At 40.0% G+C, this 26,507-nt stretch overlaps 8 protein-coding genes across 8 annotated transcripts; 4 read left to right on the forward strand and 4 right to left on the reverse strand. All coding sequences in view use genetic code 12, as the record gives it.

Moving 5' to 3' along the window:
• Positions 1-5,027: 5,027 nt before the first annotated feature.
• On the reverse strand, positions 5,028-6,275 carry I9W82_001894 (uncharacterized protein; the record flags this gene model as incomplete). The annotated part of the gene is made up of 1 exon (XM_067690689.1): positions 5,028-6,275. One exon carries the CDS (start codon positions 6,273-6,275, stop codon positions 5,028-5,030), a length of 1,248 nt encoding a protein of 415 aa, XP_067549130.1.
• A 767-nt stretch (positions 6,276-7,042) lies between these two features.
• I9W82_001895 (uncharacterized protein) lies at positions 7,043-8,494 on the forward strand (the record flags this gene model as incomplete). The annotated part of the gene is made up of 1 exon (XM_067690690.1): positions 7,043-8,494. One exon carries the CDS (start codon positions 7,043-7,045, stop codon positions 8,492-8,494), a length of 1,452 nt encoding a protein of 483 aa, XP_067549131.1.
• A 174-nt stretch (positions 8,495-8,668) lies between these two features.
• I9W82_001896 (cupin domain-containing protein) lies at positions 8,669-9,613 on the reverse strand (the record flags this gene model as incomplete). Its single annotated transcript, XM_067690691.1, has 1 exon — positions 8,669-9,613. One exon carries the CDS (start codon positions 9,611-9,613, stop codon positions 8,669-8,671), a length of 945 nt encoding a protein of 314 aa, XP_067549132.1.
• Positions 9,614-9,922: 309 nt separating this feature from the next.
• Positions 9,923-10,798, forward strand: I9W82_001897 (fumarylacetoacetate hydrolase family protein; the record flags this gene model as incomplete). Its single annotated transcript, XM_067690692.1, has 1 exon — positions 9,923-10,798. The coding sequence occupies one exon, from the start codon at positions 9,923-9,925 to the stop codon at positions 10,796-10,798; it is 876 nt and encodes a 291-aa protein (XP_067549133.1).
• Positions 10,799-11,487: 689 nt separating this feature from the next.
• Positions 11,488-17,188, reverse strand: GDB1 (bifunctional 4-alpha-glucanotransferase/amylo-alpha-1,6-glucosidase; the record flags this gene model as incomplete). The annotated part of the gene is made up of 2 exons (XM_067690693.1): positions 11,488-12,517; positions 12,675-17,188. 2 exons carry the CDS (start codon positions 17,186-17,188, stop codon positions 11,488-11,490), a joined length of 5,544 nt encoding a protein of 1,847 aa, XP_067549134.1.
• Positions 17,189-17,305: 117 nt separating this feature from the next.
• On the reverse strand, positions 17,306-18,907 carry CST5 (Cst5p; the record flags this gene model as incomplete). Its single annotated transcript, XM_067690694.1, has 1 exon — positions 17,306-18,907. The coding sequence occupies one exon, from the start codon at positions 18,905-18,907 to the stop codon at positions 17,306-17,308; it is 1,602 nt and encodes a 533-aa protein (XP_067549135.1).
• A 701-nt stretch (positions 18,908-19,608) lies between these two features.
• On the forward strand, positions 19,609-20,868 carry PDA1 (pyruvate dehydrogenase (acetyl-transferring) subunit E1 alpha; the record flags this gene model as incomplete). The annotated part of the gene is made up of 1 exon (XM_067690697.1): positions 19,609-20,868. One exon carries the CDS (start codon positions 19,609-19,611, stop codon positions 20,866-20,868), a length of 1,260 nt encoding a protein of 419 aa, XP_067549136.1.
• A 64-nt stretch (positions 20,869-20,932) lies between these two features.
• Positions 20,933-26,416, forward strand: I9W82_001901 (ATP-dependent RNA helicase; the record flags this gene model as incomplete). Its single annotated transcript, XM_067690698.1, has 1 exon — positions 20,933-26,416. One exon carries the CDS (start codon positions 20,933-20,935, stop codon positions 26,414-26,416), a length of 5,484 nt encoding a protein of 1,827 aa, XP_067549137.1.
• Between the last annotated feature and the right edge of the window lie 91 nt (positions 26,417-26,507).

The following is a 26,507-nucleotide window of genomic DNA, read 5'->3' on the forward strand; positions in this document are numbered from 1 at the left end:
ACTTTGGACATCCTAACCTCAATACTTTGGACATCCTAACCTCAATACTTTGGACATCCTAACCTCAACCTCAATACTTTGGACATCCTAACCTCAATACTTTGGACATCCTAACCTCAATACTTTGGACATCCTAACCTCAATACTTTGGACATCCTAACCTCAATACTTTGGACATCCTAACCTCAATACTTTGGACATCCTAACCTCAATACTTTGGACATCCTAACCTCAATACTTTGGACATCCTAACCTCAATACTTTGGACATCCTAACCTCAATACTTTGGACATCCTAACATCCTAACCTCAATACTTTGGACATCCTAACCTCAATACTTTGGACATCCTAACCTCAATACTTTGGACATCCTAACCTCAATACTTTGGACATCCTAACCTCAATACTTTGGACATCCTAACCTCAATACTTTGGACATCCTAACCTCAATACTTTGGAACCTCAATACTTTGGACATCCTAACCTCAATACTTTGGACATCCTAACCTCAATACTTTGGACATCCTAACCTCAATACTTTGGACATCCTAACCTCAATACTTTGGACATCCTAACCTCAATACTTGTGTCACTGTATTGAGTGTCAGTCAGTATGTAACTGCATATCAAATGAATACCCTGTTCAATTGTGTATGCTGTAGATTGTCTTGTTCATAGACTGTGTGTCTGTTCTGTCTGTCTAGTATGAAAAGGTCGTGTACTTGTGCCAAAAATGAGTCTCAAATGAAAAGAATGAAGTAGTATAAACTGTGCAATTAGTAGTAAACGTAGTACTCTCATGTCTCCTCTAGATTTAAATATGATATACGATGCTACTAGAGTTGAAAGCTAGTCATCTGTGTCTAGTTACTCCCCTGTAGTTCTGTCTTTTGTTTCAGAAATCACTATAATGTGTTATCCCTCCTTAGTACTCAACCCACTGTGTCTCTCCTCTCGAGTGTCTCCTTGTCTCCTCCTCTCGGTGTTAATCTGCTTATTCTCGTGTTTAAATCTCCCAACCTCGGCGTGAAAATGGCTGTCTCTCGGCTGTTATTGTCCGTGTGTCACGTGTGTCTTCTCACGTGTGTTGTATTACTACTGTGTGCTTATATGCAGTACTCGAACATCAGCAGTAAAAGCCCCAACGCATTTCACACAATATCGTCAGAGAGAAAGAAAGGAGTAGCTGGGTAGCTTTGAGTAGTGTGTGTGAAGCTACTGTCAACTTGTCAACTTGTCTCCTCTCACCTGTCTCCAAATATATCTGTCTCTAAGAATCACTACTATTTCTCCCAATTTTGTTACAAACTGTTCAATACTTGTGTCACTGTATTGAGTGTCTGTCAGTATGTAACTGCATATCAAATGAATACCCTGTTCAATTGTGTAAGCTGTACATTGTCTTATTCATAGACTGTGTCTGTTCTGTCTGTCTAGTATGAAAAGGTCGTGTACTTGTGCCAAAAATGAGTCTGAAATGAAAAGAATGAAGTAGTATAGACTGTGCAATTAGTAGTAAACGTAGTACTCTCATGTCTCCTCTAGATTTAAATAAGATAAACGATGCTACTAGAGTTGAAAGCTAGTCACCTGTCTCTAGTTACTCCTCTGTGCTTCTGTCTTTTGTTTCAGAAATCACTATAATGTGTTATCCCTCCTTAGTACTCAACCCACTGTGTCTCTCCTCTCGAGTGTCTCCTTGTCTCCTCCTCTCGGTGTTAATCTGCTTATTCTCGTGTTTAAATCTCCCAACCTCGGTGTGAAAATGGCTGTCTCTCGGCTGTTATTGTCCGTGTGTCACGTGTGTCTTCTCACGTGTGTTGTATTACTACTGTGTGCTTATATGCAGTACACGAACATCAGCAGTAAAAGCCCCATGTGTTTCACACAATATCGTCTCTGAGAAAGAAAGAAGTGTGTGGGTAGCTTTGAGTAGTGTAACTGAAGCTACTGTCAACTTGTCAACTTGTCTCCTCTCCTCTGTCTCCAAATATATCTGTCTTTATAACGTTTCTGTAAATTTTGTTACTGTACACGGCTTGTATTAATGTGTCAAGCTAAAGAACTGAATCAAATAAAGCCAATACTCTCTCCTTTAATCTCCCCTGTGTTCTGTCTCCATGTCACCTCTCGTTCCTGTCGTATCACTTGTTCTGCTCACATAATCAACAATGTATAGCTTATGTAATCAGCTTCTTAAAAAAGCCGCACATTGTCTCAAAAAGGAAATAACTTTTGCCCCCCATATCTTACAAACGAGTAACTCTACACGTCTCTGATTAGTACAGACATGTTTCTTGTGTTTGACTTGTAATAATGAAAGCACTTCCACTACTTTGAATGTCTTCTTTCGTTAATTTTCTTTTCAAGTGCTAATTCTCCAAAAAGTTCACCCAAAGTTTGCATAAATATAAATGAAAAATGTTATCAACTACACATTTTCTTGTGAATAATCGATACAGCTTAATTAACACTACTGGAGTATCACTTGCCTGTTATAAAGCATGTTTGTTAAAGTATCTGTGTGTACATAATTCTGTATACTTCATTACTCTCTGTTTCTAGTACTGATTACATAAGCGCTACCTTATCGGAAATAAATATTTTTTCCGCATCGGCTCCAAAATTCAACCGAGAATCAGTTTCTATTTTAGGAAACTAGCGCGCACTTTTACGAAAGAAAAAAAAATCAACAGTCTTCAACAATTAAAACCAACACACCAGCGAATACAAACAACTATACACCACACAAAAAATATAAAACACAACCTATTTTTATATGACTATACTGGCTTGTCTGAGTTCAGAGAAAAATACTTTCAAAAATAAATTAATTTCGTACTCAAATGTTGTGTATCACCCTTGTATTACTCTGTAATTGATAGTTTATTACTTGTGTCTTATTGATGTAACAGTAGCTAGTCCATATTTATGCCTCTCTGAATCTCAAAACCAGTTGTCTAGACGAAGTATTGAGAAAAAAGAAAAATCGAGCGCGAAAAAAACAGATTTCAGATCCCATTTTTCAAATTAAACACAGCAGATTAACACATTTTTGTTAGCCAAGTCTCAAGTTATATAGATCATTGTAATATATACACCTGTAGCTACACATAGATACTATATAAAGCATATTCGACAGGAACTGGTAGACTTGTCTTTATAGTCTTCAATTACTATATATGACAGTATAACAGTACAACTTTGTTAAACAAGTTGCTCGTTTAGTACATCGCTGTAGAATATTCGGTCATATCTATATACAGACACTATAGGAAGGCTGATATGATAAGTATTGAAGTACTTACAATCATATGTAATTATGGCTTTAAAATTGATTCCGTCAAAAATGAAGTGTTGAAAAATATTTTCGAGCGCGAAAAAAAAAAGGCAACAGAAAAAACACAATTTCAGATCTTAATCTGCAAACTAGATACAGCACAACCTGACATATTTGTTAGACAAGTCTCGAGATATCTATATCATTGTAATATACAGACCTGTAGCTACACATAGACACCGTATAAGCTTGATATGACAAGAACTGGTGAAATTGTATGTAAATCCTTTGCTTAAAGAATACAAAAATTATAGACAGTATAATATCACATTTTTATTAAACAAGTCCTTAGTTTAGTACATCATCATAGAATTATCAGCTGTAGCTTCATACAGAGACTACAAAGAGACTCTTATCACTACTATTGGTAGACTTATGATCCCATGTAATGACTTCAATTGAATCGCGCAATTTTTTTTCCTCCCCACAAAAACGCGTCAAACAGAGAAAAAAAATAAATAAAACGAAACCACAACAAACGAAACCTCAACAAATGAAACCACAACAAATGAAATCACAACAAATAGTATTGAAACGAACGAAGCTTTCTATGTGTGTGCTTCAAAGTGAGACGTGTTGTGATTTAATGATGTGTCGTAAGAGAAGAAAGATTGATGGAGAGGAAAAATAATGCGCTGAAATTAATTGGCTGGGTGAATGGTAAAGAGAGAAAGAGAAAAAGACTGTGTATATAAATAAAAAATACGGAGTTAGCCCACGGTTTTAGGCGTTTGCCCACGGTTTTAAAATCACATACAAAAAGCTCAAAATCTGGTGCGGAGTTTGCCCACGGATTTAGCAAAAATAACACGACCGCAAAAAAAGTAAGGAACAGAATTCGCAACCAACCACTCGAAGAGAGATAGACAGCACAACAGCACAACTTTGTAAGACAAGTTGCTGCTTCAACACTATAGATTACTCTATACACATCTAGCTATACACTGATACCAATATCATTACATACAATGACCTATGTGAGGAGTTATTGTGCGTTTTATGTGTCAAACGTATCTCGCCAACTTGTTAGACAAGTGCATATTTTAAGGTCGCATATTGTAGCCCTGGGCTATACAAATTGAATGAGACCTTTATCTCTGCAATAGCTCTTCAACTGGTGGACTTATTAAAGTTTGCCCACGTTTTTGCCCACATTTTTTAAGGGTTGCCCAAACTTTTTTTTTGTTAGTGCTTAACTATGGCGCGCGCCCACATTTTCTCAACGTTTGTATATAAGGTATAAGTTGGAAAACTATGTAAATCGAGTCTCTGAGGAAAGAATGAAAGGAGTCTTGATACAATAACCAAATGAATGACGTCCTGCTGCTTGCTAAAGAAAATATGACTATCATGCTGGGTAGACGCAACCATCTATGCCTTTGGTGATTCGGGGAAAAATTGGGGCACTAAAGATGCAACACCAACAACGAGCTTGCAATTGAACAAAACACAAACTTTTTCCAGACAGCACAAGAAGAAGAGGTAAATAGCCAAGCCGTTAAAGTGTCTTTACACTCTGCTTATGAAGACCGTCAACATTGACCAAGAAGCTTATGGGATTTCAATCTAGTGTTTTGTTTACATAATGTTGTTGATATGAATACAAACATTGATCTTAAACTACATACATGAATGGTCTCTGTCATCTAGGGATGACCACACGCATCTAGAGTGCACATACAGCAACCTATAACTTAGACTCATACCCATCGGTGAATGCATTCCATCCAAATAGCCATTGTTGGAACTTTCTATCAGACCATTGATCTGGGTTCTCTCCATCTCGTGCCTTCATCAATACATCCCTTTCCTCTTGCTCATCACCATCTGGTAAGTGCCAGATATCACCATTCTTTCGAGCACCAGCTTGTATCTCTTCGGCCCTTCTCTTTCTCTTCTTTTGGTACTGTTGGAGAGCTCTTGGTATATCATCAGTGGAGGCACAGTGTTGCAACTCTTCAGCTAAAGTAGCACCATCTTCAATTGCTTGTGCAGCACCTTGAGCCAAGTATGGTAACATAGCATGAGCAGCATCACCAATCAAAACAACCTTGCCACTTTGAGATACCCATCTTGGTAACTTTGGTAAATCAGCCAACACCCATTTCAAAACAGTCTTGACATGAGTTAGCAACTGACGTACAACTGGATCGAAGTTCTTGTAATGGTTCTTCATCTCTTCAACATCACCAGGCTCGTTCCATTTACCAACAGTAGCTCTACCAGGGTGTGACATAACAATGTTGTACATTTCACCATTTCTAATAGGGTATGCCATAACGTGTCTTCTGTAACCAATCCAGCAGTTGGAGTTAATATCAGTCATCAAGTGCGCAATAGCTGGATCAGAAATCATCTCTTCTCTTGGAACAGTAGCTCTGAAAGCACAGTTGGAGGATGGAGTTGGGTGGACAACCTCCTCTGGTACAACAGCGGTATCTCTTACTCTAGATCTGATACCATCAGCACCAACTATCAAATCAGCTGAATATTTGTCACCGTTTTCCAAGGTGACAGTAGCTGTGTCCTGATCAACTTCTTTAACCCTACAACCAGTCTTGTACTCGATCCCAAGCTCAAGTGCAGCTTCATACAACAATCTTTGATAATCAGCACGGTGGATCAACAAGTACGGATTTCCATAAGCTTCCGTCATATCGGGATCCAATGGTGTGGTAGACAATGCAACACCAGTATCATACCTTCTCAAAATGATGTTCTTTGGTTTGGTGATGTACTTTTCAAATCTGTCAAAAACACCATACTCTTTGAGAATTCTGACAGAGTTTGGTGGCATTTGGATACCGGCACCAATCTCACTAAGAGTGGTAGATCCTTCAAGGATTGTAACTTTATGACCTTTCCTTTTCAAACCAATAGCAGCAGCAAGACCACCTAAGCCACCACCACATACAATAACATTAAATGAGACCATTATCTCTGTTGACTGAAATGAAAGAGGATAAAATGAGGAGGGTTTGCCAGTTTATATACTTTGAAAGTGTGGGGCTGAAGTGCAACATCGGGTCTGCTCATCTTAACGCCGATTTAGTGTATGCACGCATTTCTTTTTGCTGCTCGTCCTTTTAATTAGTACAACTAATCGGACTAGTAATCCGCTGTGGGGTACTCATTTCAGTAATCTTTTTGTGCGTAATAGGAGGGATTGATGGCCCCCGAAAAAGTTAAAGTTCGGTTTTTGCAACCGAGAATCATTCGTTTAAACCTGCAGAATATAAACTTCCCCACTCTCTTTACACAGGATACTTTAGCTCAAAAGCAAGAGGCGGTAGATGCTCTTCCACTTTTAGATCAGGCTTGAGAGAGATCCTTTAACAACGGGTATGAGACACGTAGTTTGTTGGTGCTAAACAGAACACAGCTAAACTTCTCTGTTCTTTTAACTGAAGGTGCATTGCTTTTTAACCATCCTCTTTCTTGTTACATTTGTTCACTTTGGAGTGACTAAATCTTCGGTATTTATAAGCCGCGAAACTCTAAAATTTCTTTTGAGAGTCTGAAAGAGTGAAGAATCAAATTGCTTTTAATGAGAGTCTCTACTGAGTAACCGGAAGTATATCCCAGAAAGCTATGAGGGTGTACTCTTTGCAAAAGTTGGGGTAACTTAGACAATGAAATTATAAATAATAAGCCATTTCCTTTATCCACACACTGTACATACAATATTGTTCACTAAACACTATGTCTGAATCTATTGATATCGAAAAGGGAGTAATCGTCATACACGAAGAGAATGTTGACCAAACTATTGAGCTTGATCCTGATCACCATGAATATCTCATCCAAAGACACGGGACTGTTGACTTAGACCCACTTCCATCAGCAGATCCAGCAGATCCCCTTAACTGGCCAGACTGGCAAAAGAACTATGAAATTTTGTTGATTGCATTTGGTACCTTCTCTTCCACATTTATGGCTGCTGGTTTGACCCCTGCTTTTGAAACTATGGCTGAAGAGTACGGTGTTGATCTTCCAACTGCTGCTTACTTCACCTCCGCTCAGATTGCAGTTTTCGGTGTATTACCTTTGCTTTGGGTCCCTTTAATGAATGCGTATGGGAGGAAACCATTCTTGATCTTTAGTGCTTTGGCTTGTTGTGTTTTGAATATTGGTGGTGGATTTGCAAAAACATACGGACAACAAATGGCTACAAGAGTGTTGGTTGCTGTGTTTGTTTCAATTACAACTGCGTCTGGATCATCAGTTGTTGGTGACTTGGCTTTCGCACATGAAAGAGGAAAGAAAAATGGATGGTGGTCTATGGCTTTGGTTATTGGTACTCCAGCTGGTCCATTCTTTACTGGGTTTATTCAAAAACATTCTGGTACTAAATGGATCTTCTTTGTTTTTGCTATCATGAACTTTGCTCAATTCGTGTTGTGGATATTTGCAAGAGAGACAGTTTATGCTAACCCATCCAAGGGCTTACTCAAAGTCATGGGATTCAAGTCCGCCCAACCTTTTTCATGGAAAATGTTCTTTAGACCATTTAAACAAGCTGCCAACTTCAATATCACTATTGCTGTTATTGCTGCTTCTGTCACCTTCTGCTATGCAAATATTGTCTTGGTTGTCGAAATGCCACAAGTGATGGTTCCCTTATTCCACCTTGACGCTCAGCAAATGTCTCTTCAATACATCTCCATCATCATTGGCTCCATCATTGGGGAAATACTTGCTGGTCCATTTTCCGATTGGTGGATGAAGAGGAGCACCACCAAAAGAGATGGTCAAAGAGTCATTGTTGATAGATTATGGGTATGCTACAATGGATACATATTAGTCATTGTGGGTCTTCTTGTTTGGGGTATCTACTTGTTCAAAGCTACACCTGGTCACTGGTCTATCAAGCCATTAATTGGTGCTGCTATTGCTGCTGCTGGTAATAACATCGTCGCAACTGTCATCACAACCTTTGCAATAGACAATGCTCCACAAAACGCTGGTGATATTGGCTTATACATCAACTTTGTCAGATCACTTTATGGTTTCTTAGGACCTTTCTATTTCCCTCATATGTTTGAAAACCTCAACTTTGCTGGATCAGCTGGGTTAATGTGTGGTCTTGTTCTTTTGTTTGCATGGGTTCCAACTGTGTTGGCTCATATTATTGGCGCTAGACGTGTTAAGTAGATTAGTTATGGCTCTGGTTAGTCAACACAGTATAATGTATAAACTCGATGGTGAATAATGTGTAAGATCTATAGAAGTAACCACTTACACGCTTTGTGTCTACACAATTACAAGCAAATCATCTAACAAGGTTGAACTCTACACATGATATGATCTAGAGTACTTATTATTAAACTATTTTGCTCTATGGATTGCTAAGTTCTTAAGCAATGGGGAATCATTAAATGAGAAAAGGTAAGCTGTGTCCTCACCATCGTTAACAAGTCTGAACTTCTTCCAAGAGGGAATACAAAAAGTGTCTTTTCCTTCCCATTTTAAGATAGTTTCCTCCCCATTGTCTTCAATAACAGTGTGACCAGCACCTTCGTAAACATGGTAGACAAATGAAGAGTTTTCTTGACGCCATGGGCTCGCCTTGCCAGCATTGACTCTTTCAGCTTGACCTGTGAGAATAGTTGACAATGGTGATCCCCCTTGAGTGTAATCAAACACAGCATAGTCTCCCTTGACCGAATCAAGATACTCTTGAGTCTTCTTCCATGGAAACTTAATGTTTGACTCAGCAACTGTCTTTGCTGGATAGCACTCTTCCTCATAATGCTCAGCAAAGTTAACAGGAATAGCTTGAAACATTGGCAAATCAAGACCATCTAACCAAATCATAGGACCATCACCTTCCTTACCATGGTCATGCCATTCCCACCTTGGAGTCAAAATAACGTCTCCCCTTTCCATGTAAATCCTCTGACCTTCAACTGCAGTGTAACCACCATTACCTTCAATAATGAATCTCAACGCAAAAGCAGAATGTCTATGAGCTGGGGCAACTTCACCAGGGTTGATATATTGCAATCCAGCATACAACGTATCCGTAGTTTGAGGTGCCTTCAAGGCTGGGTTAATCAACATCAACACCCTTCTTTCAGACTCCTCAGTTGGTACCAACCTACCAGATTCAACTAATAAAGGTCTCAATTTCTTGTAATTCCAAACAGTGGGAGTGGCTTTTGGTTTTGGAACCGGAGGGACCATAGCAGACATAACAGTCCATAATGGTTCAACATTTTCTGGTTTCAAACTTTTCAAGAAACTGACTTTGTCTGTTTCAACTGGTGACATAGTGTATGATATTGAACTGACATCTGAACTGATAGGAGGAGATTTATGCGTCTTTATATAAGCTTTCTCATGCTCAAGGATCGGTCATTGATTAAGCTTGTCCCCGCGTTGAATCTCCACCAGAAAAAGAAATTTTTCGGTCTGACTCTCCGATGAGAAATTGTATGTGATAATGTAACATCGAAAGTGGGGATCGATTTGCTTTCCCGTGCGGTGATTATAGCCGAGTAGCACCACAATTGCTCCTTAATGAAGTAAATAAATAGTGACCCGAATCCCATCTCTTTTCAGTTTTCTTTTCCCACAACAATGACCTGGAAGAGATTAATTAGATTTGTTGCCAACGACGGCAAGATTTACAGAGGTGAGCCAATTGTCACTGACACTGAATACGATGTTGGCAAACAATTCTTACAAGGAAAAACCATCAAGGCTAAGGTTGTCAAAGGAGACATCTTCGAAGATGCAGTTGTCACTGATGAGGTGTTGGAAGTGAAGCAATTGTTAGGCCCATTAACTCAAGATGACGTCCCAATTATCAAATGTGTTGGATTAAACTACATGAAGCATATCCAAGAAGGTGGTAGAACCCCTCCACCATACCCATCAATCTTCTACAAGCCTAGGTCCTCTGTTGCTGACTTTGGTGAACCAATTCCAATTCCAAAGATTGCTCAAGAAAACCAATGTGATTATGAAGGAGAATTGTGTGTTGTTATTGGTAAAACAGGAAAGGATATCAAGGAAGAAGAAGCTTTGAGTTATGTTGCTGGTTATGTTTCTGGTAATGATGTCTCTGCTAGAACTTGGCAAAGAGATCCAAAGTACGCTGGTGGTGTCCCACAATGGTGTTTCTCCAAGTCTTTTGACAAGTACGCTCCATTGGGCCCACAGTTGGTTTCCACTCAAGTTATCCCAGACCCAGCTGCTTTAGAGTTAACAACCAGAGTCAATGGTGAAGTGCGTCAACACACTGGTACTGATGATTTGTTATTCAATGTTGCAAGGATCATTTCTTTCATCTCCCAATCGACCACCTTAGAGAAAGGCACTGTTATCATGACTGGTACCCCAAGTGGTGTTGCTATGGGAATGAAGGAACCAAAGTACTTGAAGCACAATGATGAAGTTGAAGTTGAAATTTCTCAAATTGGAACTCTCTCCAACAAGATGAACTTTGTTTAATATGAAACTGAATATGCAGCAATTGCCCTGGTTTCAAGAACCCAAATGATTGTCTCTCTCCCACTTTGGTACCTCAGTAGAATATAATTGTAAGACTGGTCAAACTTAATCGCATTGCAGCATTGAACTCCGTCTTGATTTCTCTATTCTTTGCACAGCGAAAGATCACATTTCAAAAAGATCTTAGAAAACATAAACAAAATGGCTGATAGAGCAGCTATCAACTGATTTTGTACTTGAGGTTTTAGATGCCAATTAAGTTTATAGGGTGATGTAGAGTATTAAAATCGATTAGGTAAGTACTTAGGACAGATCTGCAGCAATGGAGCCTTATAAAGAGTCTTTTGGAGTTACTTTAACGTGAAGCATCCAATCGAGGTAAGACTTGCAACAAGGTAAGGAAAACACATTTTTTCTGTAACAAATTTGCAACAATTTGTATGCAAAATATTTAAACAAGTAAATCAAGAAACAACAATAACCATGGAAATAAAACTGTCAATTTGTGTCTGTATTGGCAAGCAAAGATTGCACCCATATTATGGTTGACAAAATATTTTTCTTGCTTACGAGAGATATGAAAGAGCATCACTAAATGGTACTCCAGTTCTCAGAAGTACTCTCCTATTAGATTGTATGCGCATAAAAATGTTTATCTAGGCATCCATAATTCTATAATTTTACATATACTAACAATCATCACTCTCGGTTTCACTATCATCAACACTCATATCAGTCTCGATAGCCAACTCGTGGTCACTCTCATTTTCACTACTCTCTTCACTTTCAACTTCACAGCCGTAGGAAAAGAGCCTCTTCAATTTGTGGCTCTTTGATTTGAGTGACCCTAGTTGAGAACTGTCAACCTGATTATCAACTATTTCACCCAGTTTACCCGAAAATGTTTCAAGTGGACCACTATTCCAAAGTGGAACAGTTCGACTTTCTGCAAGTAATTGGAGGGTATTCGTATTCGCATATTTGGAAAATGTAGACTTCTTTGGTGCAACAAAAAAAGAATCCAAATTAACAACATTGCTTTTGGGGACCACTTCTTCCTTTTCCAAGCTCTTCACAGGCTCTTCAGAAACGGACAGCTCTTTCTCTTCCAAATTGAAAACTTCTTCAGCTCGGAGATCTTCCATAGCAGACTCGCTTGGAGAAGGCACTTCATCTTCTGTCTCCTTTAAAACGGCGGCCGGATTGACATATCTCTCAACAAACTTTCCCAACTCTTGTGCTCGAGATTCCTCCTCCTCAAGTCTTTGAAATGAGTGACGCTGAAGCATCTTTTGTAAGTCATTGTGGAATTTCTTTGTGAGCGTCTCCACCTCCACCTTTCGTTTGTTTTCAGCATTCAATTGGTCAGATTGCTGTCTCTCGGTTATTCTTTCGAGCTCCTTCTGAGCTTCCACAATACTATTACCGTCCTTTGACGAAGTGCACCTATTCGTACTTTTCCGTAGCGTTTTCTCAGGGGCATCAAGTGCAGCGTCAAATGTACTATCAATGACTTTTTGGACACTTTTTTCAATATACCCATGGTCCTTCTTCAACCACTCCACTAAAGCACACCGATATGAAGTCAACTCTTTTATTAGCTTTTTTTTGCTAATCCTGTCTGGACCATAATCTTCATCCTCGCTCTGTAGCCTTCGTGACCTCCTGAGACCCTTGTTTGTAGTTGCTCTTTTCCTGTTATTTGCCATTGTTGGTAGGCTAAACAGAAAAAGATTGTTTTTCATCGCGACATACTTCACACAAAACAAAAACCGACACACGTCTCAGTCGCGCGTTCATAGATTCTCTAGCTTACAGTTTTTGGTACTACTAAATTGTATTCTTAATCTATAACTTCTATTGATATTTTTCATACACCCAGAGGTCATAATACAAATCCAACAAACAAGAGCCACTCCAAGCTTGAGTAGGGCTCGAGTCGTTACATAATTCACCATCTTTATTAGTCAACTCAGTCAATCCAGCCCAAGGACTCTCCTTTATCCATTGAATATGTTGTTGAACCCTGTCATTGAGCAACGTAAACAATTCTATTGATGGCGTACGGGCTTTGCTTTTCTCAAAGTGGAAGTATAAAAATGCTCTCAAAAAGTAGCCGTAGTTCCATACCCATTCTGGTCCTTGATGGTAGTTGCGGCCTTTCGACGTGGCAAAATCATCATTGTCTACGGAGTTGTTATAGTATGGACGGTAGTTGTAATCCAGCGGATCCAATGTTCTCATACCAACTGGTCCTCTAATAATTCTATCAGCATTGTTTATCGCAGTCAATGCGAGTTCAGGTGTAAACAATTCTGGCGCCACACACATTGCAATTGGGAAATTTGGACGTAATTGGTAATCCTCATAGGGTTTGCCTGTGTGGTACAAATCTTTATAAATTCCTCTCCTGTTCACCAAAGAAGGATCAATGTCATACTTTTCATCATCATCGGCCTTCTCTGGAACGTAAAAACGCTTTTCAAAGTTATCCTGTAACAATTTGTCCCAATCTTTGAAGGTGATTTTCTCCCCATTCTCTTTTTCAACCTCAGTGTAGTCAAACTTTCCTTGCTTGTTCAAATCAATCACCCATCTCAATGCACTCTTGAGCAAACCTTGTAATTCAACAGCAGCCCCATCTCTTGGGGTTCCAGGTACTCCCTTATTATGAGCACGTTCACTCTCACCCATTTTATCCATCCAGGTACCACAATTAAATTGCGACCCACCATGTACAAAACCAGATTCCCAATCAATACCAACTTGCACATTGAAACCCTCATCCTTCATTTGCGAGTCAAGATTTGGTCCTGCATTTGCCTCTCTATACTTTATTCCTTTAGCATGACGTTGGAAGATTTCAAAAATTATATCTCTTATTGATGTCTCATAGCTAAATGCAACTGGATCATCAACTGTAACATACCTATCATCCAACGGGAATCTCCTTGAAACCTTTTCATCCAAAATTTCCACCCCATTAGGTACATGAAGCACATACTCTTGAATAGCTTGCAAAAAGAACCAAGCAGCGTCCCTAGCATTATACCTTGGATTTCTACCAGCATCCAAAAGGTTCGGAATTAATCCGTGTTTCAATGTCTTGGCAAATCCGAGTATATGCTCTTTTGCGTCATTAAACCTTCCAGGGACAATCAAAAGACCTCTAAAAGAAATAAAAACGTCTCTTCCCCAACATCTCATATAGTCGTTGCTGAAATGGGGCAATCCTGCTGCCAAGCAAGCAACCGATCTATCTGGAACAAGCGAGGTGTTATTCATGAATCCAGTCATTTGCACACTAGTCAAAGCCAAACTTTGAACAAAATTGGTGGCCAGTTGGATTGGCTTGCTGAGCTGTCTCAATGCCCTGAATCGTGCTGCCTCGTATGCAATTCCAACAATCAAGCAAAAGTAATGAGGCCTCAAGTAGTAAGGTGCTTTCTTAACCGCATCAAATCGATCCTTCAACCATTTTTGGAACTTGCCCAAATTCTTCGACTTGGCAACATACTTGTCCAATCTTTGCACAACATAATCCAACGCCCATGCACCATCACGCAAGTGGTTACAAATCTGGTGACCCAAGTTATTTGACCAAATCACATGCTTCAATGCAGTTTGCCAACCTTCAAGACCAGCATAAACTAAATTGCCATACAGTGGTATATTGTAAACACTTTCCTTACCTCCACTAGCATCCAATTCCTCAGGAGCACTTCTGTAAAGGACCGCATTCAAGTCGTACAAGTCCAATTCCAAAGCGGCCTCAAGTGCTCCTTCTCTGACATACTCATCTAGTTTAATATCAACTCCGGGAATCTCAGTGGAGAATACAGAGATGGAACCAGGAATAAAGCTGTTATTTACGTGAATAACACTATCACCGTTGCTGACTTCAACATGTGGCGCTTCGATGTCAACAACCTCAGTAGGAATTCCTCTCAAAAACTTGTCATCCCTTTCATACTCACCAGTCTTTTTCAACACACAGCTAAACTCATGCTTAACCTTGGTTCCACCAAGAATTGAAGGGGATAAAATCTGGTCAGTTTCGTTGGCATAAAACTTGCTTCTTGCAATTAAAAACCACCCTTTACCAGTTCTTGCATTGTAACGTTGAATAGTGATGTATTGACCTTCATGGTGAATATACATTTCGTGATCACGGGCAATATCTTCACTCTCCTCTGCAAGCTGCTGACGAATGGCATTCAATTTGGCCTTCACCTTGACAATACCATTAGTGTCATCCAAATCATATAACCTCTTTTCATTGACAACATTGAGCAAATGAGGATAACATTCATCGTATCCATACACAGATCCAATGGCAGACGAGCAAAATGCCACGAGCGCAGCATTGGGCAAAGTATCCTCAACAGTTCTCTTTTGTGCCGGAGTCTCATTGTCATGAGTGCAATCCATGAAAATAGCATGCGGTGCGGTACTAGTTAAAACTTGAGGAATGTCCAATTCAGTATAACCCTCTTTTGTTTTCTTCAACGAAGGCTCCTTCTCCGCTGGGTACGAAAAGTCACTCAACGGAAGCCATGTTAACGATCCAATAGGCCTTCCTCCATGTTTATGTACCAAGGAGGACAATTCACCAACACTCCAAGCTTGCATGGCCTCTCTTATCAAAGAGTTGATTGCCAATCTCTCGACAAATATCTTGTCCATTTGCTCTGAGCCGGAGAAAAGTTCAGCAATGACATACAAGTTTGGATTCACTTTCCTTGCCTCATCCAACAATCTTTCTCCAACATGTAATGGAGTACTGTGACAATTGTCAATTCTAAACCCGGTAAACACTTTTGCCATTTCCTTAGTGTACTTGATCATTCTATCCCACAATTGAGGAGAGTCTTCATACTTTGACCCATATCTCAACTTGACACAATCGCCCCACACAATCACCTCTCTTCTTAAATAAGCTTTGGATTGGTCAGAAGCAAAATCAACCAATGGGTTACCACCCCAGATCCATCCGTTATTGGCCAAGGCTTGCTTGTTGCCATTGCTGTCAGTGAACCTAGTAAAGTAAGGCTCCGTCAAAGGAAGCTTTGTTGAAACTTTTCCCCATTTAGGTCCATTGTCTGCCAATCTTAAAAACCGGATTCGATCAGCTATTTGTTGTTGGATTGTCCTTAAATCATCGTCATACTCCTTGTACAAAGGAGCATTAATCTGATCCACAATCTCACCAGCCTTGCTCACGATAGCTTTAGGATCATCAGATATAGCAATCAACACGGACAAAAACTTTTTCGAGTCCAACTTGTTTTCAAATCTGTGGCCCAAAATCGGTTTAGAGTGGGTGTTGGCTGCATCCAAGGCAAATCTTGACAACTGCTCGATATTGTTCTTGTCCACATTGTCAGGTATATCAATACCGGGGATGGAAGATTTTTGTTTAAGCGTTTCTTCCAAGTCAGACAACGTCTCTTCCTTGTTAAACACATAATACTGCCAAAGATTCAAATCATCCAAAACATGCGACTTAATTCCATCCATAACTTTGCTCAAGTCTGACTCATTTTCAACACTAGTAGGCAAACTGTATTTTTCCAACTGTTCACTAAACTCCAACAATGCTTCATCCAATTCAATCGCTGATGTCAAATGAGGAGCAGTATGCTCATTATAACCAGAATCTGGAGCATCTTTCAACCACTCTGAATTATTAGCAGTGTGGTTCCAAACAACATCTGTCAAGCTCAACAACCCGTTGTCGTTCAATACTTTATGAATCTGCTCAACAGCCTTTTTTTGATCAGAAAAGATATTTGAATCCCATTTCAACTGGTCGTAGATGGAATATGGAGAATCAGACTCTCCTCTTTCTTGCAAAGGCGTGAAATGTATCATATTGTATCCTTTTGCTTTTATATTTTCAAAAAACTTTGGCCAGCGGTCATACAGACCAATCCATTTGGAAACCACTGTTTCCACATTGACTGCATTAAAAGGGACAAACTTTCCTTTAATTGCAAAATAAGGTGGAACGTTGAAGTAAAACTTTTCAGTCTCTCTGTCCTCACCCTTTTCATCCTCATATGAAATGTAATAATTGTAAGCCCCCGGCTTGAACAATGGAATAGTAAAGGCAATATCCTGGTGGAATGAAGATTCAATGGAGTAATCGTAATACTTGTATCTATCAAATTCGTCTTTATAAGTTGGTGGTGCATTGGTATGGAACACCCCCTTTCGTGCTACTTTACTTGCAGCATTCAATTGAATCCGTAAATCGAAAATCGGGTCACCCTGTTTAAAATTCTCCGGATAGTCACTCGATGGTAAGCTTAGCACACCATTGTTGACATTCTCATTATTGACAGGCTCTCCTAGGTTTGACAACCTGAATAGTACCTGACAAGCCATGATGGTTGAAGAGAAAAAGAACAGAGAGAGAGAGACAGAGATAGGTTTTTCGGAAATAACATTTGTCGGTTTCTCTCTTTGAGTTGCTGTCTACACAAAAACTAAAACGCGCATATCTTATAACATCTGATCTACCTCCGATATCAAACTTTGTAACTCCTTCAAGTTGATGTGTGTGTTTTCCTTTAAAGCACTCTGTATTAGCTCCTCGTCTGAATCTGCATCAGAATCACTATTGTCTACCATCACCTCATTCGGTTCGGTAGATATCTGCGGCAGATCAACAATGGGACTCATTAGTCCGCCAAATACTGGTTGCGTTCTTGGCACCAAATCTATTGTATTGGTAATCTTACACCCGGGAATTTCAACAGAAAGATCCATCAAAACAATGGCCCATTTTTCAATAACCGAGCTTAGATGGGATTGGAGTGAAAAATGCAACACATCTCCCTCTGTTGGGGTTATGGTCACCACAGGCCCCTTGCATGTAATTTTAGCATTCTTAACTGGGATGAAAATCGCTTGACTAATTTTATCCCAAATCACAACCGAGTTCTCAAACAAGTAGCAGTACTTTTCGTTAAACAGTTCATCTTCAATTTTGATTTGCAATTGGTCAGCAACCCTCAACATTCCCAATTGTGAGATCTTTGCCAAATTTAAAGTCGTACAATTGCTTAACAAGTACTGCATGAGCTGGTTTACAACACTTTCACTACTCTGACCGCTATCAAACCCGTTTATATTGTATGAATCAGTCATTGTTGTTGATATTGTATTCACAGGTGAAGGAGATCGGATACTGGAGATCATGGTGTCTCTATTTCTAAGCGAACTCCTCCTTGATAGCTCGAAATGGTTCAATGTCGATTTCAATGCTTTAAAGTTGACACTTTGTGGCTTTGCTGGACTTGCTTTTGGTTGAGTTGGGGCTGGTCTTTTCGGTGTGAGCTTTGCCGTATACGGCCTTTTCAAAAGCGAGCTCAAGTTTCGATTATCAATTGTAATCAGACGTTCGCCCTTGCAAATAGAGCCGTGACATAGATTTGGAAGTTCCAAATTCGGCTCGTTGTTTTTATACCCTGCTAGTTCTTTTTCATACGCAGTTTTAAAGCATTCAAAATGCACCAGATCTCCACAATTCAACTTTAAAACTCTTTCACTTTGCAAAACATTCAGGAGCAACTCTGAGCAGATAAAGCAGGTATTATCTAGCAGACTTTTCATTGATATTGAAGTCTTTGTAGAGAACGCTTGACTGCCCCTTCGTTTTAAATGAGGCAAGTTGTTGTTCAAGATGCTGGCAAATGACAGATTCAACCCCTCAGTGTAGCTCTCACCATTGTTTGGAGATTCAAAAAAATTGACACTCTTAGGAGTTGTGTCCGGTGTGCTATAACCTCTTTCAAACTTATTCGATGACATGCTATCGAAACTGGGAGCACTTAATTGTGGTGGTGTTAGCAATGGATCTCGCACAAACATGGGAGGGAATGGAGACTTGTCCGCCTTTGATTCATCTGAAATTGACAAGGCATAACTATTGCCGTAGCTTGCATTGCGTTTGAACTGAGAAGTCGGCTTAGGACTGTTGCTTTTTCCTGGTCTCAATATCCCTCTCCACCTTTTCTTTGATGGTGAAGGTTCAGATGAACCTGGTGATCCCGCGGTAGACACAGATCTTCTACTCAAGCTATCCGATGGTATCTCAAACATTTAGCCTAAGGAGCAGGAGATGCATTGAAGGGTTGGAATGGCCATTTTTAATTTTATCAATGGAAAAAGGGGCATCTGATGATTTGGTGTTTCAGATTTGTCAATTTGGATAAAGCCGCACACAAATGAAAAGAAGCAAAGCGGTAGACTCCGCAAGCAAGAATATAGATGATGAAATGTATGTTATGCAGGCTCAGATACATCCCAGGTGCAGTTCCTGCTGCACCCCAGATGTAGCCCCAGTGGCCCCTACCGGCAATACCTAGAACCTCTTAGCTCCGGGGTAACAGGAATCACCGTTGACCCTTTGCCGTTCGCCGTTCACGCTTCAACATTCACAGTTCTTCTTCATTCACAGTTACTTCCACATCTTTTCTACCTCTCCTCCCAGTACCTCACACTGCTTGTAAATTTTTTTTTGTGCCCATCGCACCCGTTGCCCATCTCGGAGTTTAATCTCCGTAAAGTGCGGAACACTGTCAACCATCACAACACAAAAGAAAAAAAAAAGTAACTCAACCTCACTCAACTCACTCAATTCAACTCACTCACTCACTCGGAGTAGAAATTTTTGTTGAGTGAGAGAGAGAGAGAGAGAAGCAAAAAAGGAAAAAAAAAAAAAAAAAATAACAACCGAAGGAGAGAGCAAGAGAAAAGTTCATTGGCTCAATCATTAACTATTCCAATTGCCTTTTTAACCAATGAGTCGTCTAATCAATGCATCGGCCTCTACATTGAGGTTGATGGGTAAATCAAAAGTATTGTCCAAACCTGTCTTGAGCAATTATGTTTCCAAAAGATCATTGGCTACCGAATCCGTTGCTGAACCAGTCACTGATGGTAGTGACTTGGTATCGGTTACTTTACCAGAATCTTCATTCGAGACCTACGAATTGGAAGGTCCTTCATTGGAGTTTGAAACTGAAAAAGAGACTTTGTTACAAATGTACAAGGATATGATTGTCATTAGAAGAATGGAGATGGCCGCCGATGCTTTGTACAAGGCCAAGAAGATTAGAGGTTTCTGTCACTTGTCAGTTGGTCAAGAGGCCGTTGCTGTTGGTATTGAAAATGCAATCAACCACCAAGATACAGTCATCACTTCATACAGATGTCACGGTTTTGCTCACATTAGAGGTGCCTCAGTCAAGTCTATCTTGGCCGAGTTGATGGGAAGAAGATCAGGTATCTCATACGGTAAAGGTGGTTCTATGCATATGTTTACCAAAGGTTTCTACGGTGGTAATGGTATTGTTGGTGCTCAAGTTCCATTGGGTGCTGGTTTAGCTTTTGCTCAAAAATACAGAGGCGAGAGATCAGTTTGTTTTAACCTTTATGGTGATGGTGCTTCTAACCAAGGTCAAGTTTTTGAAGCTTTCAACATGGCCAAGTTGTGGAACTTGCCAGTCATTTTCGTTTGTGAAAACAACAAGTATGGTATGGGTACTGCTGCTGCCAGAAGTTCTGCCATGACTGAATACTACAAGAGAGGTCAATACATTCCAGGATTGAAGATCAATGGTATGGACGTGTTGGCTTCTTACCAAGGTGCCAAGTTTGCTAAGGATTGGGCTTCTCAAGGTAATGGACCTTTAGTTTTGGAATACGAAACTTATAGATACGGTGGTCATTCCATGTCTGATCCAGGTACCACATACAGAACTAGAGAAGAAGTTCAACACATGAGATCTCGTAACGATCCAATCGCTGGATTGAAAGCTGTTTTATTGGACAAAAACATTGCCACTGAGGAAGAAGTCAAGTCTTATGATAAGGCTGCTAGAAAATATGTTGATGAACAAGTTGCCGCTGCTGAAGCCGATGCTCCACCTGAAGCTAGAATGGATATCTTGTTTGAAGATGTGTACGTGAAAGGTTCTGAAGTTCCTGTATTGAGAGGAAGAATCTCTGACGATTCATGGGATTTCAAAAAGAACGATTTTTTGAATAAGGTTTATTAAGTAGGATATTGCGAATGAAGAAAAAAAAAAAAATAAATAGATTTAACCTCTGTAGAGCTTCTTCATGTCTGATTACAACGAAACATATGACGTGTTCCTTAATAGAATACGAAACCATCTACTCGATGCGAGCCCGGAGATTATAAATTCAGCGGTGGAAATCTTGCTCGATATATTGGGCTCGGACATTAGCGTAGCGACAAAGAGAAAGGAAGCAAATGAGCTTCTCAGTGTAACCATTGGAGATGAGGAGCTAGGGGAATTGATAAACTTAGCAAATGATTATAAAGCGGCACTTCTGAAACATCGTGGGTCAAAGGATGACACGAGCACAATTGCAATCGAAGTAGAATCGGGAGATGAGCTTGAGGATGAATCTGAAGAAGAAGAGGAAGCGACAGAGCCTATCATTGATCGTGTTTACGATTGGAACATTTTCAAGGAGGAGCCTGAGGCAGACGCCATATATGAAGCTCTTAGGGATAGGAGCCTCGCCGATGAGGATATTACAAAACGCTTCCCCAATCTTAAAGCCCAAGTGTTACCAAACCGATGGAGAATTGTGTATTCAAAAACAATCATTCACAACAAAGCTCAAACCATCACCGACATGCAAAAACATCATCCCGATGGACTCATCTTAGAGCTTTTAGGAAAAAAAGACGAGCAGACAATAAAGCAACTACAAAGACGGCTACTTTACGAAGAAAAAAGTGGAGATGACATTAAAGTAACCTTACCAAAGGGAACCTACCAGGAAAAATTGCCAAACTATGATATAATCACTGTACCCCCGAGTGCGGCCCCACTGACTGACGATGAGCTTCTACCTGTCAGCAAGCTACCCCCATGGGCCCAAGAAGCATTCCCAAGCAACGAGACATCCACATTCAACCGAATACAATCAAAAATATACCCAATGGCTTTTGAATCGGACGAAAACTTGTTGATTTGTGCCCCTACTGGTGCGGGTAAAACCAACGTGGCAATGCTAACCATATTGCGTACAATAGAAAACTATCGGATCAACAACCACATAGATGGCAAAAAGTTTAAAGTTGTATACATTGCACCATTGAAGGCCTTGGTACAAGAACAAATGAGAGAGTTTCAACGAAGACTAACATCGGCTTATGGTTTGGTCGTAAATGAGCTAACTGGTGACTCTACATTATCGCAACAGCAAATCTCCGAAACCAACGTGATTGTCACCACTCCTGAGAAATGGGACATCATTACCAGGAAAGACCACGACTATTTAAAGTTGGTCAAATTGTTGATCATTGATGAAATTCACTTGTTGCATGATTTGAGAGGACCTGTGTTGGAAGGAATAGTGTCGAGAGTGGTACGCACAGGTGATGATATTAGAATTGTTGGGTTGTCGGCGACATTGCCAAACTATTTAGACGTGGCAAAGTTTATTCGAGCTAGTGAGAGTGGAGTATTCTACTTTGATGCGAGTTATAGACCATGTCCATTGGAGCAAAAATTTGTCGGCATCAAGGAGCAGAAAGCTCTCAAGAAGAAAATTGCCATGAATGAGGCATGCTTTGAGCAGACCTCCAATGTATTGAAACGTGATCAACAGTTGATTGTTTTTGTTCATCTGAGGAATGAAACTGCCGCGACTGCGCAATATTTAGTGGAAGCATTATCAAACCTGGATACAGAAGTCATCACTCAAGTTAGCACTCGTGAGATTCTACTGCAGGAGAGCGATCGAGTGTCTAATACAAAATTGCAAAAGCTTTTGGTGTATGGTATTGGGGTCCACCATGCTGGGTTGAATAAAGAAGATAGAACATTGGTTGAAGATCTTTTTGCACAGGGGCATTTAAAGGTACTCGTTTCGACCGCGACATTGGCATGGGGTGTCAATTTACCAGCACACACAGTCATTATTAAAGGAACAGAAGTGTACTCTCCAGAATCCGGAAATTGGACACAATTATCACCACAAGATGTGTTTCAAATGTTGGGAAGAGCCGGTCGCCCAAGATACGACAAGAATGGTGAAGGTATCATTATCACCTCTCAGGACCGAATTCAATACTACCTCGCCATTTTGAACCAGCAATATCCAATCGAGTCACAATTGATGACAAAGTTGATTGACAACGTCAACGCAGAAGTTGTTGCTGGAACCATCTCTTCCTTAAGCGATGGCATAGATTGGCTAGGCTACACTTATCTATATGTGCGGATGTTACAATCGCCGAAATTATACGGCGCAGATTCCCTAACCAACAACGAGGATCCCACAATGTATGTCAGGAGGCTTGAGTTGATACATGCAGCTTTTACCGTTCTTCACGAGAATAAACTATTGGTGCTTGACGAAGGGAAGGTTGTGCCTACTGAGCTCGGAAGGATTGCTTCGTACCATTACATCAGCTATCAAACAGTAGCCAAATACAACCGGTTGTTGAAACCTTGGCACACTGAAGGCGATATCATTAGAGTGTTTGCTCATTCGGATGAGTTTCAATTTATACCTGTTAGAAGGGAAGAGCGATTGGAAATCAACAAATTGATGGAAAAGTGTCCAATTCCAATCAAGGAGCTTCCTACGGAACCACTTGCCAAGATCAACATTTTATTACAAACGTACATATCAAGGCTTGGCCTTGAAGGGTATGCTTTAATTTCAGACATGATCTACATCAAGCAGTCTGCATCAAGGTTACTCCACGCATTGTACGAGATAGCTTTGCTTAAGAAATGGTCCTCCTTATCAAAAGGAATACTTGATTTGTCAAAAATGGTCAACAATCGTCTTTGGGCAAGTGATTCTCCGTTGAGGCAATTTGGATCACTAGCTCCAAAAGCTATAATTAAAGCCTCAGAATCGTCTCATTTACCATGGCTTCAATACTTTCACTTGACAACTGCGGAGTTAGCGGAAGTGTTAAACTTACGAGGAAATGCCCAACAAGCGTGGGATCTTGTTCATTCCTTCCCTCGTGTTGAACTAAATTACACCATTCAAACTCTTACTGAAGAGTATGTGAGGTTGAAAGTAGAGGCAACGCCAAAGTGGAATTGGTTGAGCATTCATGGAAGACAGGAATCATTTGATGTGTTTTTGGAAGATTGCGATGGTAATGAGCTTATTCAGTATCGACACTTTCAAGTCCGTAAGGAGGATATTGACCAGCCACATATTCTAGAGTTCCAATTCAAGTTGAAGCTGCCGCGACCACCAAACTTGTTACTATCATTTGTGAGCACCAAATGGGTTAATTGCACTTCCAAGATACCAATTCTAACAGATTTAATTACACCAAAGGATAAATCTCATTTTGTCGAGCGTGGGGAAAACATAGAACTAAAAGAGTTGGAAGGGGAGGAAATTGCGAGTGAGTTGTATGACGCCATTTGTGATGATGAAAATGTGTTAATTGGAATCAGTCCGGGGGTACAAAAGAGTTTGTGCTCTGATTTGTGCATTGACCAACACAAACATCGATCAAACAAGAGAATTGTTTATATCAATCCAAACGAGACTACAGCTGAAGCCAAATTCAAAAAGTGGTCCAAAGTAGAGCTGAAGGTGTGTCAACTATCCGGTGATTTGAAAAAGGACGTCAAGGCTTTCAACTCAAACGAGGTAATTATATCCTCCCCAGGACCATTTTATTCTCTTTGCAAACGCTGGAAAAGTCTGAAGGCAATAAAGACTGTTCAATTGATTGTGCTTGATGACTTGCATGAACTTGAAGCAAATCCGGTTTATGAATTCTTGATAACAAAGATAAAGATTTTACAATCACACGGAGAGGATATTAACGTTAGGCTAGTAGGGATCTCGTACCCGTTATTGAATGCTCGAGATGTGGCGCTGTGGTTGAATGTTTCAAAAGGGAATATCATAAACTACCCTGCGTCAACTAGGGACAATAATATTGAAGAGATACATTTCAGCGAGGACAAGAAATGGAGCATCACCAATCGTACTGTTTTGTTTGCTGGAACGAATAGTGAAGCAGTAAGTATTGCCCAAAACTTGCCTAAGCGTAAGCTCAAAAACCTTGATTATGCTATTGAAAATAAGTTACTAAAGGAGTCACTAGAGAATGGAGTTGCACTTTTGTTGAATGAATTTTCCAGAAAAGACAAATTGATTGTGCTTAATTTATACAAGGCTGGAATTGTGCACTCATTAGTTACCACGAGGGACGCTGCCCACCTTGCTCCATCAGCAGACCACGTTATCATTGAAGGAACACAATACTACGATGGCTACGAGCATCGAGATGTTGACTATACTATAACTGATCTCTACAACATGGTTGGTCATTGTCAAAGTTCACCTGGATATATTTACACACACGCAAAAGATGAAGCTACCGAGTTTTATTCATCTTTTATCAACTCGGGTATCCCCTTGGAAAGTCTGTTGGATTCCACAATTTACGAATTCTTTATCGATGGTATTGCCCATGGTTTACTAAAACTGAGACAAGATTGTATTGACCTATTGACATACTCCTTCTTCTACAAAAGATTATTGAGCAATCCTAGCTACTACGGCTTGAAAAACTTGTCCTCGGTTGCTGTTTCGGAATACTTGTCCAATTTGATTGAAGATTTGATGGACGATTTGATAAAGGGTGAATTTGTTGAAGATGATGAGGAGATAACACCCTCCAACAAGGCTTTGATTACATCACATTACGATTTATCTTTTGAAACACTAAACACATTGAGCACTTTGAATGGCAAGAGCAAGCTCAAGGATATTTTGCTAGCATTGACTAATGCTGCCGAATTTGAATCAATACCAATGCGGAGACTGGATGAGTTGTTAACTGCCATTGCAAGAAAAATGCCTTTAAAGAGTGCCTCCACAATGACACCATTTTACAAGTCATTCCTTTTAATCCAAGCATTCATTTCAAGAGTCAATCTACCTTTCGAGTTGAAATACGACCAGGAAAAAGTTTTGAAAATCTTTGTGCGTGTGCTTAATGCAAGTATTGATGTTTTATCAGGAGAGGGCCATTTAAGTGCAATGTTGGCGATGGACTTGTGGCAAATGGTTTCGCAACAAGTGTGGTCATTTGAAAACCATTTGAAGCAAGTTCCAAAATTCAGTGAAGAGATACTCAAGCGTTGCAAGGAGCACAATGTGGAAACTGTCTATGATATAATGAGCGTTGAAGATGACGAAAGAGACGAGATTCTTCAATTGGAAGATGATGATTTGAATGAAGTGGCCATGTTTGTCAACCTGTACCCTAATGTCAAATTATCTTTTGAAGTGTTGGGTGAAGAATCGATTAAAGTGACTCTAGAGCGAGACGAGGAGTTAGACTCCTTAGATGCTGTATGCAGGTTACCGTTTACAAAAGAGGAGAATTGGTGGGTGGTAATTGGACTGCCGCTGTTGAATCAGTTGTATGCTATAAAAAAGACTCAAGTTCGAAATCTTGAGCAGACGCTACAAATGGATTTTGAAAGTCCTGATTCAGTTGAAGATCTCACTTGTTGGGCCATTTGCGACGCGTACTTGGACGCCGACAAGGAGGTGCAGATTTCTTAAAGTAGAGATTTCTTTGTCCTTTTATAGGTGTAATGCATCATGTCAACCGTTTTAAAACTTGTAGGTCGTGCAGATCTCTCCTTAAAAGAGA

This window comes from Candida metapsilosis (assembly GCF_017655625.1).
Source record: "Candida metapsilosis strain BP57 chromosome Unknown scaffold2, whole genome shotgun sequence".
In the NCBI taxonomy this organism is placed as follows: Eukaryota; Fungi; Ascomycota; class Pichiomycetes; order Serinales; family Debaryomycetaceae; genus Lodderomyces; species Lodderomyces metapsilosis.